This window comes from Anomalospiza imberbis, chromosome 22 (genome assembly GCF_031753505.1).
Source record: "Anomalospiza imberbis isolate Cuckoo-Finch-1a 21T00152 chromosome 22, ASM3175350v1, whole genome shotgun sequence".
NCBI classification, from domain to species: Eukaryota; Metazoa; Chordata; class Aves; order Passeriformes; family Viduidae; genus Anomalospiza; species Anomalospiza imberbis.
Window position 1 is genome coordinate 2,315,485 of NC_089702.1, and position 12,367 is coordinate 2,327,851.

Consider the following 12,367-nt stretch of genomic DNA (forward strand, 5'->3'; position numbering starts at 1 on the left):
GCTTTCAATCCCACCTGAGCCTGAAATTCACTTCTCTACGTCTTTCATTCCCATCCTCACTTTTCCCCAAACACTCATGGATGAGCATTCAGCACCTTCCTGAAAGAGTAGAACATCCGGGAAAGAAAACAATAAATCGGCTGGAGCAGAGGAGCATATCAAATCTCCTGAGGACTCTGTCACAGCCATCGTCCACCCAAAACAGATTTGTCCCTTTTCCTTCACGTTAGTAACGTCTCAGGTATCCTGAAAAGCAGATGCCAGGATCTAGCAATGCTGCAAGTGTTGGAGGGAGACATGTGAAACACTGAGCTCCACATGAGGTTTCTCGCCTGAGACTTGCTCTAGAGACCCCAATTCCTTTTTGGGACAGGAGCCTTTCAGCATCCTCAGGAGCTCCTTGGGCTGAGCAAGTTCAGCAGAGGCCACAGTCAGGGCATGTGAAAGGTGAGAGTGTCTGGTTCTCTAAGGCTCACATCACGTCCTTTTTCATTTCCAAAGAGAAGAACAAAGAAAAAGGAAAAGCGATTAAGAAAGCACACAATGACACCAATCTGGCAGTAGGTGATAAAGGAGAGAAGGAGGGAGCTCAGAGCTCTCCAGCTTCTAATTGATGGGCCATTAGGAAACTGCTGTCAAGTGGCTCAGGCTGAGCTTTGTCAGTGACAAGAAATGGAAAGAGAAACGTGAGGATAATGGAGGTTTGAGGAGGTCTTATGAGATTAGGGAACAACCACCATGGCATGCTTGTGAGGCTCTGCAGCCTCCAGCCTTGGAGTTCTCCAAAAACCTTCTAGATCTGGAGATTAGCAGTGATCTCACAGAGCTGAGGACACCTCGGGAGGGTGAGAGAGCTCAGTGGGGAAGAAGCCCCTGAGCTCCCAAGTGCCCAGGCCTGGCTGTGCAGCAGAGCTGGCCATTCCAGCTGCGGAGGTGAGGACTCCACTGCGAGCTGAGCGGGAACAGCCCCTTGCCATGAGAGAGGCCCCAGAGGCACGGAATGCTCCCAGTGCCAGTGGCTGAGGGAGCCTCGGGGGCTGCTGCTGGACGAGCGAGAAACGCACAAGGAGCATCTCAGGCACTGCAAGGACAGCTCATTGCTCTGCCTGCTCCCGCCGCTGCTTCCTTTGCTCCGCCGAGAGTCGTTCCCGGCAGCTCTGTTCTCTCGGGGCTGCCACGTGGTTTCGGACTCTTCCTCACTCAGCAAACACGCAGCTGCTCTCGGCATGCACCTCGCATATCTCATCCTCACCGTCTTCCTGGCCCAGCTCCTGGGTAAGTCCTGGCTCTTCCCCAAGACACCCTTCTTTTTCTCTTCTTTTTTCTTCTTACCCCCAGGAAAACCTCAATAGCTTTATCAGGAACTTGTAGGGAAATATCAGTGGTTAGAAAGGAAAGACTGAGAAAAATCGGTTCCCCTTTGTGGTTTTGCAAGTGCTTGCTCAAGAAGTTCTTTGATTTGTGAGGGAAAAGGAAAGGGAGAGAAGAGAAATCTCAGACCCCTTCTCTGTCTTTTCTCCCACCTTCAAGCCATCTCCCTCTACCTCTCTTATCTGATCCTTCTGCAGTCACCTCAGGAGATCTCAGCTATCTCGACAGTCACATCATGCTCCTGTTTTAATGTAAATTCCCAGATCTTGTCAAACCTGCCCCAGGCACCTTAAAGTTCTCCTGCCACTGACATTAACAGGGCATCCCATCCTGCCTCCAGGCTGACACAGCTCTGCCACGGCTTCCAGAGTTCTCTGCACTGCCAACAAACCAGGGCTCCCTCTTCCCAAGCTCAGCGTTGTGTGTACCCAGGGACTGAGGAACCTCCGAGGTGACAGGCATGCAGAAGCAGAATGAATCCTTTTGCTGTATCTCGATGCATTCCTCAGCCTGTTTGAGTACCTAAAAGTTAGGCTGTTCCCAGGTCTTCTGAGCAGCAGAAGTAGGAGCAGGAACACAGAGCAGTTCTTCTAAGGGTCCTCTCGTGCTGAGAGCTCTGAAATCCTGCCCAAAATCACTCTCACCTGTCCTTCTGCACATCTGCTTTTGTAGATTGGTTTTGCAACCAATTCGTTTTTCCTATCTGGTGCCCTTCCCTGTGGAGCTGCTCACCATCATTTTCTTCCAGGCACCACGGGGCAGGACAAGGTCATCCAGGAAGATGGAGCAGTCACAGTGAAGCAGGGACACCCCTTCCACACCACCTGCAAATACCAGAGCAGTAACTTCAGGGGATTGCTCTGGTACCAGCTGCAGAGAGGCCGAGCCCCACAGCTGGTCTCCTATCAATTCGGGAGTGGCCCCAAGCACAGCGGCCGTATCAGCACGCACCTCAACACCACGGGCAAATACAGTGTCCTGCAGCTGGAGGAAGTGGAGCTCTCTGACAGTGCCTTGTACCTCTGTGCTCTGCAAGACACCCTGCTGCAGGGAGCTTCCTCGGCTGTGCAACAACCCAGGGCAGGGAGGGGATGTGTCAGGGCAAGGCTGAGCTTGGGGAAGGCACACTGATCTCAGCCCAGTGGTCACCAGAAGTTGCATCCCCATGTGTGTACAATGGTCTGGTGGTTTGGACTGCATTCATTCTTGTAGTTTCCTTGACTATTTTGGACAATTTTGACCCCTTTCTGAATTGTGCAGTCTCTAAGGAAAGAAAATTATCCGCTCTGCTTGCCTGGGATCTTGTCCTGGCACACTCCAGCCCTGCTGCTTTTGGCCCCACATGTCCTCAGCAGAGCCCAGGGCTGGTTGTGTGTTCCTGCCTTGTGTGCTCTTGGAGCAGCCCCGTTTGCATGGACACACGGGAAGCACGGATTTGTCTGTGGCTCCACCCTGCTGAGCACGGCCCTGGCTCTGTCCGTGTGTGTCCCTCATCGGGAGGGAATTTGCTGCCTCTGGCAGGGACAGCGAGCACTGCTCTGGCCCTGAACAGCACGGAGCAGCAGCTTCCCAGGCTCACAAACAGCCTGAGTGCAGCCGAGTGGGGCCGGCAGCTGCCCGCTGCAGATGGGCGCAGGCTGGATCTGCTTCCCAGGCGGTGTGGCTGCTGCGTGCGATGGGACACAGCTGTCTCTTGTGCCTGGCCGTGCCAAACGTCCTTGTGTCGCTGATTGTGCTGGTGCCGGGAGAGGCGGGGCTGAGTTCGGCCGGGGCGGAGCTGGCGTTGGCGGAGAGGAGGCGGCAGGGCCGCAGCAGAGCCGGGGCTGAGGGGCACAGCGAGGCTCGGCCGGCGGAGCGGCGGCATGCGGCGGTGTCGGGGCGCGGGGCCGGCGGCGCTGGCCGCGCTGCTGCTCGGTGCGCGGGGGTGCCGAAGGGGAACCGCGGTCCGGGGATGGGGTGATCCCGCAGGTCCCGGCAGGCTGCCGTCCTGCCTGGCTTCTTCACAGACCTCTTCGCGAGAGCTGTTCTCCCGTTCATCCCTCCCTCTTCTCCAACCTAAACCTCTATTCTATGCCAAAACCTGCACAAGCATTCCTTCTTTATAACTCATGAAGTCAGTCCTTAGTCCTTGTTACTTTTCTTCTTCTCTTTTTGTGCTTTCTCCCACAGCCTCCCGTTCTCCAGAGACTCTCATAATCGCTCTATCATTCTCGCATTAATCTCTCCACAAAGGATTCCTGGACACTTCCATTGCTGCATATCTTGACGTCCTCTGGGAACTGTTTTCCTCCTCATCTCTCTGTGTTCCTGACTGCTTCTGCGGGCCTTGGTCTGGGGATTGGCAGGCAGAGCTGGATAGAAAGTAGGAGTTGAGATTTGTTCCTTTTCTCTCCCTGGCAGTGGCTGCAGTCAGAGCCCAAGTACAGCAAGAGCCATTCCTGGAGACAACCGAGGGCACCAGCATCACCATCAAATGCTCACACCCCAATGTCCGGAAAGCTGATTTTATCTACTTCTTGCGTCACCGGCCAGGCCAAAGGCCTGAATTCCTGGCGGCCACTGCTAAAGCACCCAAGGAGGTGCGAGCCCCTGAAGGACGCCTGTCGGTGTCGGCAGACCGGCGTTCGAGCGCGCTGTGGCTCGGGCGGCCCCGGCGCGGGGACGCGGCCGTGTATTACTGCGCGCTGGGGGCCACGGGCAGAGGAGCCGGGGCTGCGGCCGGGCACGAACCGCCGCGGGCGGGGCCGGCCGGGGCCAGCAGGGGGCGCTGCCGCTCCGCCCGCCGGGGCCGCCTCGCCCCGCTCGGCCCGGGATCCCGGGGCGCTGCCGGCACCGGCAATGGGACCGGCACCGACACCTGCACTGACACCGGCACCGGCAATGGGACCGGCACCGACACCGGCACCGAGCCACCGACCAGCTTGGAGTCACCGACCTTCCTCTGCCCCTCTTCTCAGCACTGGTTTAATCAGCTTTTGCCCCAGCTGCCTGATCTCCCCAGCACGAATCCCCTCCATTCCCAAAGACTTGTGAGCATCTAAGTGCCTTAGCAAATCTTTACTATTCTCCGTCTGGATTACAGGAGATCCATGCCGGTTACCTTCCCTGTCTCCCAGATCAGGAGGCCAGTTGTCCTGATGATCATCAATCCTACTCTTGAAGACTGAGGCAAAGAAGCTGTTAAGCACCTCAGCCATACCCTCGGCTTTGCTGAATGTATTCCCCACGGTGTCCAATGAAGAATGGTGATTATCCTCGGTCCTCGTTAATGTATTTGTAAAAACACTCTTTATTATCCCATTCAGAATTGGCCAGATTAAGTTCTAACTGAGCTTTGTCCTCTCTACTTTTCTTTCTGCATGACCTAATGACATCCTCCAACTCTTCCCGAGCTGCCTGCCCTTTTTCCAAATGTGAGACACCCTCTTTTTATTCCCCGAATTCCTGGGAATGCTCCCTTCTCAGCCAGGCAGCTCTTCTCCTCCACCTCCTCATCTTTTATCACATAGGGCCAGGCTGCTCCTGTGCCTTCCAGATTTTTTTTCTTAAAGTATATCCAGTCTTCTGGGAACCCTTTCTTTTAAAGGACTGCTTCCCAAGGGACGTTACAAATCATTGTCCAACAGGCCACTGGCCCTGAACAGGACAAATTCTGCCCCCTGGAAGTCCAGGGTAGCGGTTTTGTGGATTTCCCTTCCTTTACATACCATTGAAAACTCTGCCATTTCATAGCTGCTGTGCCCAAAACGGCCTCCAGCCACCACATCTCCCACCAGCACTGCTCTGGTTGTACACAGCAGGTCTTCTGGGGCCCCACCCTTGGTAGGCTCCCTTTATCTTCGACAGCTTGGAGAGCATCTGCAGGGGGGGAATGATTGCAGAGAGACCAGGCCTGAATGCAGCAGGGAGATTTAATGAGTCACAAAGACACAAGGAAACTCACTGCAAGTGCACAACAGCAGTGCTGGCAGCCCGGGGCCATCTGAGAGTCCCTCCTCCCTGGCAGTGGAGAGGTTCCCACACGGTGCCAGTCTACCTGCCCCAGACAGGGAGACGAGACTGATGGTCCCCACCAGGCTGCACTTGGTGGCACCTTACTGCCAAGGGGAGACAAAGCAAACAAAGAAAAGGGAAAGGCAAAGCCTTCCAGCTGTCCTGCTACCAACACTGAAAAATGTCCATCCTTTGCCCTGCACCATGTTCTGAGTAATCTGAGCTGTCTCCATGGGGCTTCCATAGCACCTTCTTCAGGGGAGGGACCTTCTGCCACTGTAGCACCTGGAAATGCCAGACAGGTCACAGCCCCCAGAGCTGATGGGCACTCGGTCACAGCTGAGGATGCTGCCAGCAGCAGCCGAGGTGGAGGATCCCACCACGGTGTTCTGGGGGAAGGAGCTGAGGATGGGGCCAGGCAGGGTCACCACCACGAGGGAGGGCTCAATGACGAGGGTGGAGTCCTGGCACTGCCTGACACAGGGCTCATTGCAGCTGTCGGACAGCGAGGTGGGGCCACAGGGCCGGCATGGCCAGCACGGGGTGTAGCAGGACATGTCTCAAAGTCAAAAGTGCACCTGGGAGAGGAAGAAGACGAGAAATAGATCACAAGGGTGAATGAGAGCAACCAAGGCCACTCCTGAGTTGGGAGCTGGAGCCTTGGCAAGGAGCTTTCTTTCTTGCCCTGCAAATAGCAGCCTGGCCCAGGGAGTCTCCCTCCTAATTTCTTAAGCAAGAGCCCCTGCAGCCACATTTCAGCTTTTCTCTGTTACACAATGTCCCCCAAATATCTCTGCCATGAGAGTGGACTGAGCACGGAAGAAAACAACCTCCACAGAGATATTTGTCTACCGGATCATTTTGTAAGAGAAAGGGAAGGAGCTTCAGACTCCCCTGGTTTCCAGACTCAGAAGGAGCCTGGGTGCAGTTGAACAAAGATGTAGCAGCCTGTAGGAGATTTGTCCAGGGAAGAGGCACTGAAATGCACTCCCTGCTTCCTGAGCCCTCCTTTTCCAGCTGCTCTAAACATCGCGCTGTTCTACTGCCGATTGCCAGCCCCAACAAGGTTGGTTTCACCCATGTTTGAATTTTTAGATTGATTCTCTTTGAAATGTTGGGAGTGCCTCAGCATGGCTGGGAGTGCTCACACACATGCAAGCACACGGAAACATGGACACACAGACACACAGGCAGGTCTCTCCAGGCCAGGGCAGAACTGCTCTCCCCTGTGCTGCATCAGTTTGCTTTCGTAGACATGGAGAAAGGCTGAGGCTTTATGCCCAGCTCCTGTATCCATGTCAGTGGGTTTCTTTGCAGTGCCCTGAAGGACAATTCGGGAGTCCCCAACATGACAGCAAAGGGGAGATGTGAGTGAACAGATGATGGGAGCAAAGGAAACCCAGGGCCTGTCAATCCTCAGCTCCATGATATCAATCCGATCCCCTGCTCCCCTCTTCCGACCCCGCCGCTTCCGACGCGCAGAGAGCCGAGCACCGCCCCACTCCCACCGCGCTCGCCTCCCCTCCGTTGCCTGCCAGGAGTGGGCGAGAGCCCGAGCAGCGCCGGCGCAGGGCTGTGCCCCGAGGCGGAGCTGGCGTTGGCGGAGAGGAGGCGGCAGGGCCGCAGCAGAGCCGGGGCTGAGGGGCACAGCGAGGCTTGGCCGGCGGAGCGGCGGCATGCGGCGGTGTCGGGGCGCGGGGCTGGCGGCGCTGGCCGTGCTGCTGCTCGGTGAGCTGCGTTGGCAGCTAGGGGCATCCGGGTCAGCGGGATATGTGAGACCCGGTGCCTCAGCTCAAGATTAATTTTTTACCCTCCTGTTCCTTTTCAGTTCTTTTTTACCCTCTGTCCCCTCCTCTGCCCTCACATTTTTCTCCCTTCATGATGTCATTGCTACAACGTTTGCCTTTTTAACTCCATGTCTCCATCCATCCATCCATCCCTCTCAGCGAGTCTGTTTTTGGCATTTCCTTCTGATTTATCTTCAGACGTGCCTCATAGATTCTCAGAGAAATAGTGTCTCTCGACTCAATTCTCCCAAACATATCTAATTTCGCTCTGATCATTCGTCCTCTCCCATCTCCCCCTTGCATGGCATTTTCTGTAAAAGAAAACTGATTGTTCTTTTCTCCGTGGCAGAGGCTGTGGCCAGAGCCCAGGTACAGCAGGAGCCATCATTGGAGACCACCGAGGGAATCGGCATCAACATCAGCTGTTCACATCCCAAAATCCAGACCAACGAGTGGATCCAGTGGTACCGTCATCTTCCGGGTCGAGCACCCGAACTCCTCGCCCTCACTGCTAGAGGTTCCAAGGATGTGCCGGCCATTGCAGGAGAGCTGCGGGTGTCGGCAGACCGGCGTTCGAGCGCGCTGTGGCTCGGGCGGCCCCGGCGCGGGGACGCGGCCGTGTATTACTGCGCGCTGGGGGCCACGGGCAGAGGAGCCGGGGCTGCAGCCGGGCACGAACCGCCGCGGGCGGGGCCGGCCGGGGCCGGCAGGGGCCGCTCCGCTCCCGGCTGACGCCGCTCGGCGGGGCAGGGACCGAGCCGCGCGCGGCACCCGCGGGACTCCGGCCGGGAGCAGCACGGGCCCAGCACACGGCCTGGCCTCCTGCGAGAAATCCCTTCGAGCACAAGGATGCTGCCCTGCGACGCGCACAAAACAATTCTGCTCGAGAAGAACATTTCAGCAGCGGTCTAGGCAATCCGGGATGGTATTCCTATATTGGCAGCCAGAGAAAGGCTCAGGAGATGTTGGCTCGTTGCTCCGTGGGGAAGGGGACCTGCTGACAAATGACAGGGAAAAGGCTGACACACTCAGTGCCTACTTTCCCTCAGTTGAACTGCTGTCACTTCTCCTCAGTTCCATCACATCCTTGAGCCTCCCTGAGGCCTTTCTGGGAATAAAGCAGCACCCTGAGTAGGAGAAGTAATTAAAGAACTCCTACTGCACATCCACGAGTTCACGATAGCACAAATACACTCTGGAGCTTGCACACACCCAAAGAGTAACTCATAGCTCTGCACGTATGAAGAGCTGTGTGCACACACATTTTCAGAGCAGACCCCGGCACAGACACTTCTCCTCCTGACATGTCCCCACAGATGTGCAAACACCCACGCTCCCTCCTATTCCTGCTCCTGCACCCAAGTCTTTGCACGCACATCTACGTGAACATTCCCATCCAGAGATGTACACACATAAAGCACATCCCAGCACGGATCCATGCCCACACATTTACATATATACCCTCCCTTCTTCCCTCCTCAGCTCACCCTGATGATCACCGGTTTTTGCCTCCCCGTGTGTCGGCATTGGGCTGCTGGTTCCGACCCTGCCCTGTTAAAATTGCCTTCAGGAAAGTATTCGTGCCTCGCTGGACATCTTACCCTCTGTTCAGCCTGTCAGTACACGAACTGTGTCACGGGCTTGCCTGACTCCTTGTCCTTCCCCACAAGGCTCCCGCCCTGCTGCAGTTGTTCCCGGGTGTCCTCAGCAGCGTCCATGGCTGATTGTGTCCTTGCCTGTGTTCCTGGTTTGTGTGCGCTTGTGTTCAGGCAGGGTCCACAGGAATCCATGGGGAAACACAAATTCGTGCATTAATCCACCCCGATGTGCAGGAACCTAGGAACCTGTGAGTGTGTGTGTGTGTGTGTGTGTGTGTATCCTACTGTGTTACTCAACAAGTGAAATGCGTTGATGGCACTGGAGACGCTCTGCACTGCTCTGCCCGAGCATCACAGAGAAGAGTTTTCCCAGCCTCAGAAGGATCCCGGCTGCAGATGAACAACGATGTAGCAGCGTGCAGGAGGTTTGTGCAGGGAAGAGGCACTGAAATGCACTCCCTGCTTTCTGTGCCCTCATTTTCCAGCTGCTCTAAACACACACAGACACACAGACACACAGGCAGGTCTCTCACGGCCAGGGAACAGCTGCTCTCCCCTGTGCTGCATCAGTTCGGTTTCGTGCACATGGAGAAAGGCTGAGGCTTTATGCCCAGCTCCTGTACCCATGTCAGTGGGTTTCTTTGCAGTGCCCTGAAGGACAATTCGGGAGTCCCCAACATGACAGCAAAGGGGAGATGTGAGTGAACAGATGATGGGAGCAAAGGAAACCCAGGGCCGCCTGTCAATCCTCAGCTCCATGATATCAATCCGATCCCCTGCTCCCCTCTTCCGACCCCGCCGCTTCCGACGCGCAGAGAGCCGAGCACCGCCCCACTCCCACCGCGCTCGCCTCCCCTCCGTTGCCTGCCAGGAGTGGGCGAGAGCCCGAGCAGCGCCGGCGCAGGGCTGTGCCCCGGGGCGGAGCTGGCGTTGGCGGAGAGGAGGCGGCAGGGCCGCAGCAGAGCCGGGGCTGAGGGGCTCAGCGAGGCTCGGCCGGCGGAGCGGCGGCATGCGGCGGTGTCGGGGCGCGGGGCTGGCGGCGCTGGCCGCGCTGCTGCTCGGTGCGCGGGGGTGCCGAAGGGGGGCCGGGTCTTAGACTGGCGTGAGCCCGCACGTCCTCGGAGGCTACTGTCCTGCCTGGCTTCTTCACAGACCTGTTCCCGAGAACTGTTCTGCCGTTCATCCCTCCGTCTTCTCTACCCCATAGTCCCTCAGAAATCTCCTGATTCCATTCTATGCCCAACCCTGCACAAGCACTCCGTACCTCTGCTTCTTTTTTACTTAGAAAGTCAGTCCATAGCCCTTCTAACTTTTCTTTTTGTGCTTTCTCCTACATCCTCCCGTTCTCCAGTGACTGCACTGTTCTTCCTGACTGTCACGCATTCATCACTCCACAAACCAGTCATGGACACTTCCATTCCTGCTTATCTTGAAATCACCTCGGTACAGTTTTTCTTATCATCTCTGTACGCTCCTGTTTCTGGGGGCTTTGTTCTTTGAAGTAGGACAATGCAGGGTTTCAGTCTTGTCTTTTTTCTGTTCCCGGCAGTGGCTTCAGCCAGAGCCCAGGTACAGCAGGAGCCGCTCCTGGAGACCATCGAGGGCACCGGCATGAACATCACCTGCTCACATCCCAAAAAATTGAGCGGCAATTACATCCATTTCTATCGTCAGCTCCCGGGCCAAGCACCCGAATTCCTCGCCCTCACTGCTAGAGGCACCAAGGAGGTGCCGGCCATTGCAGGCCAGCTGCGGGTGTCGGAGGACGGGCGTTCGAGCGCGCTGTGGCTCGGGCGGCCCCGGCGCAGGGACGCGGCCGTGTATTACTGCGCGCTGGGGGCCACGGGCAGAGGAGCCGGGGCTGCGGCCGGGCACGAACCGCCGCGGGCGGGGCCGGCCGGGGCCAGCAGGGGGCGCTGCCGCTCCGGCCGCCGGGCCCCGCGCGGCTCCGCAGCTCCTTCCTCTGCCCCGAGCCCGCACGCACCGGCACCGCACAGCCCCGCACGGCCCCGCACACGCCTCACAGCCCGCCCGCAGCCTGCGCTCACACGCTCGCCACACACACACCGGCCTCCCCGCGCTCCCGAGCCCGCCGCCGCCTCACACCAAACTGCTGCCGCCTGCGCCTCTGGCCCTCCGGCCACTCCTGCTGCTGCTCTCAGCCGCTTTGTAAAGCAAAGAGATGCTCCTTGAGCTGCTCCAGCTCACCTGGGCTGGGAACTGACCAAGCAGCAGCACTGACAGGCACACAGGAGCTCGTTCATGCAGTGCTGTCACCTCACCAGGTCATGACCTGAAAGGTGTTTGCAGTGAGGCTTTCCGAGGAGAAAAAGGAATCTCCATCTCTGTCCCTGCAGCAATGTCTCTGTTCCATACTGCCAGGTGAATAACAAGCAGCATTCCCCCCTGGATGTGTAAATCAGGTGTGCTTTCAATCCCACCTGAGCCTGGATTTCACTTCTCTACGTCTTTCATTCCCATCCTCACTTTTCCCCAAACACTCATGGATGAGCATTCAGCACCTTCCTGAAACAGTAGAACATCTGGGAAGAAAACAATAAATCGGTAGGAGTAGAGGAGCATTTCAAATCATCGAAGCACACGTTCGCACCCAGCTTCCCCCTTAAACTAATTGGTTCCTTCCCTTCACGTTAGTAACCTGTCAAGCATCCAGAAGAACAAATGCCAGCATCTGGCAATGCTGGAAGGGTTAGAGGGAGACACTTGAAAGACTGAGCTCCACATGAGGTTTCTCTCCAGACCCTTGTTCGAGAGACCCCATTTCCTTTGGGGACAGGAGCCTTTCAGCATCTTCAGGAGCTCCTTGGGCTGAGCAAGTTCAGCAGAGGCCACAATCAGGGCATGTGAAAGGTGAGAGTGTCTGGTTCTCTAAGGATCACATCACGTCCATTTTCATTTCCAAAGAGAAGAACGAAGAAAAAGGAAAAGCGATTAACAAAGCACACAATGACACCAATCTGGCAGTAGGTGATAAAGGAGAGAAGGAGGGAGCTCAGAGCTCTCCAGCTTCTAATTGATGGGCCATTAGGAAAGTGCTGTCAAGTGGCTCAGGCTGAGCTTTGTCAGTGGGAAGATGGGACAAGAGGAACCGGAGGATGAAGGAGATTTCAGGGGGCCTTATGGGATTAGGGAACACAAACCAGGGAATGCTTGAGAATCTCTGCATCCTCCAGCCTTGGAGTTCTCAAAAAACCTTCTAGATCTGGAGATTAGCAGTGATCTCACAGAGCTGGGGACAGCTCGGGAGGGTGAGAAACCCCAGTGGGGAAGAAGGCCCTGAGCTCCCAAGTGCCCAGGCCTGGCTGTGCAGCAGAGCTGGCCATTCCAGCTGCGGAGGTGAGGACTCCACTGCGAGCTGAGCGGGAACAGCCCCTTGCCATGAGCGTGGCCCCAGAGGCACGGAATGCTCCCAGTGCCAGTGGCTGAGGGAGCCTCGGGGGCTGCTGCTGGACGAGCGAGAAACGCACAAGGAGCATCTCAGGCACTGCAAGGACAGCTCATTGCTCTGCCTGCTCCCGCCGCTGCTTCCTTTGCTCCGCCGAGAGTCGTTCCCGGCAGCTCTGTTCTCTCGGGGCTGCCACGTGGTTTCGGACTCTT

The 12,367-nt window shown here is 56.7% G+C and overlaps 2 gene segments (V, D, J or C); both read left to right on the forward strand.

The window, feature by feature from the left end:
- Positions 1-1,211: 1,211 nt before the first annotated feature.
- LOC137486668 (T-cell receptor alpha chain constant-like) overlaps positions 1,212-12,367 on the forward strand; it is a 172,853-nt gene continuing 161,697 nt past the window's right edge. The window contains 1 exon segment of the C gene segment in view: positions 1,212-1,275. Coding sequence covers positions 1,227-1,275 — 49 coding nt within the window.
- LOC137487040 (T cell receptor alpha variable 4-like) lies at positions 7,041-7,883 on the forward strand. The segment is given in 2 exon segments: positions 7,041-7,092; positions 7,501-7,883. Coding segments are annotated over 2 exon segments (435 nt in total).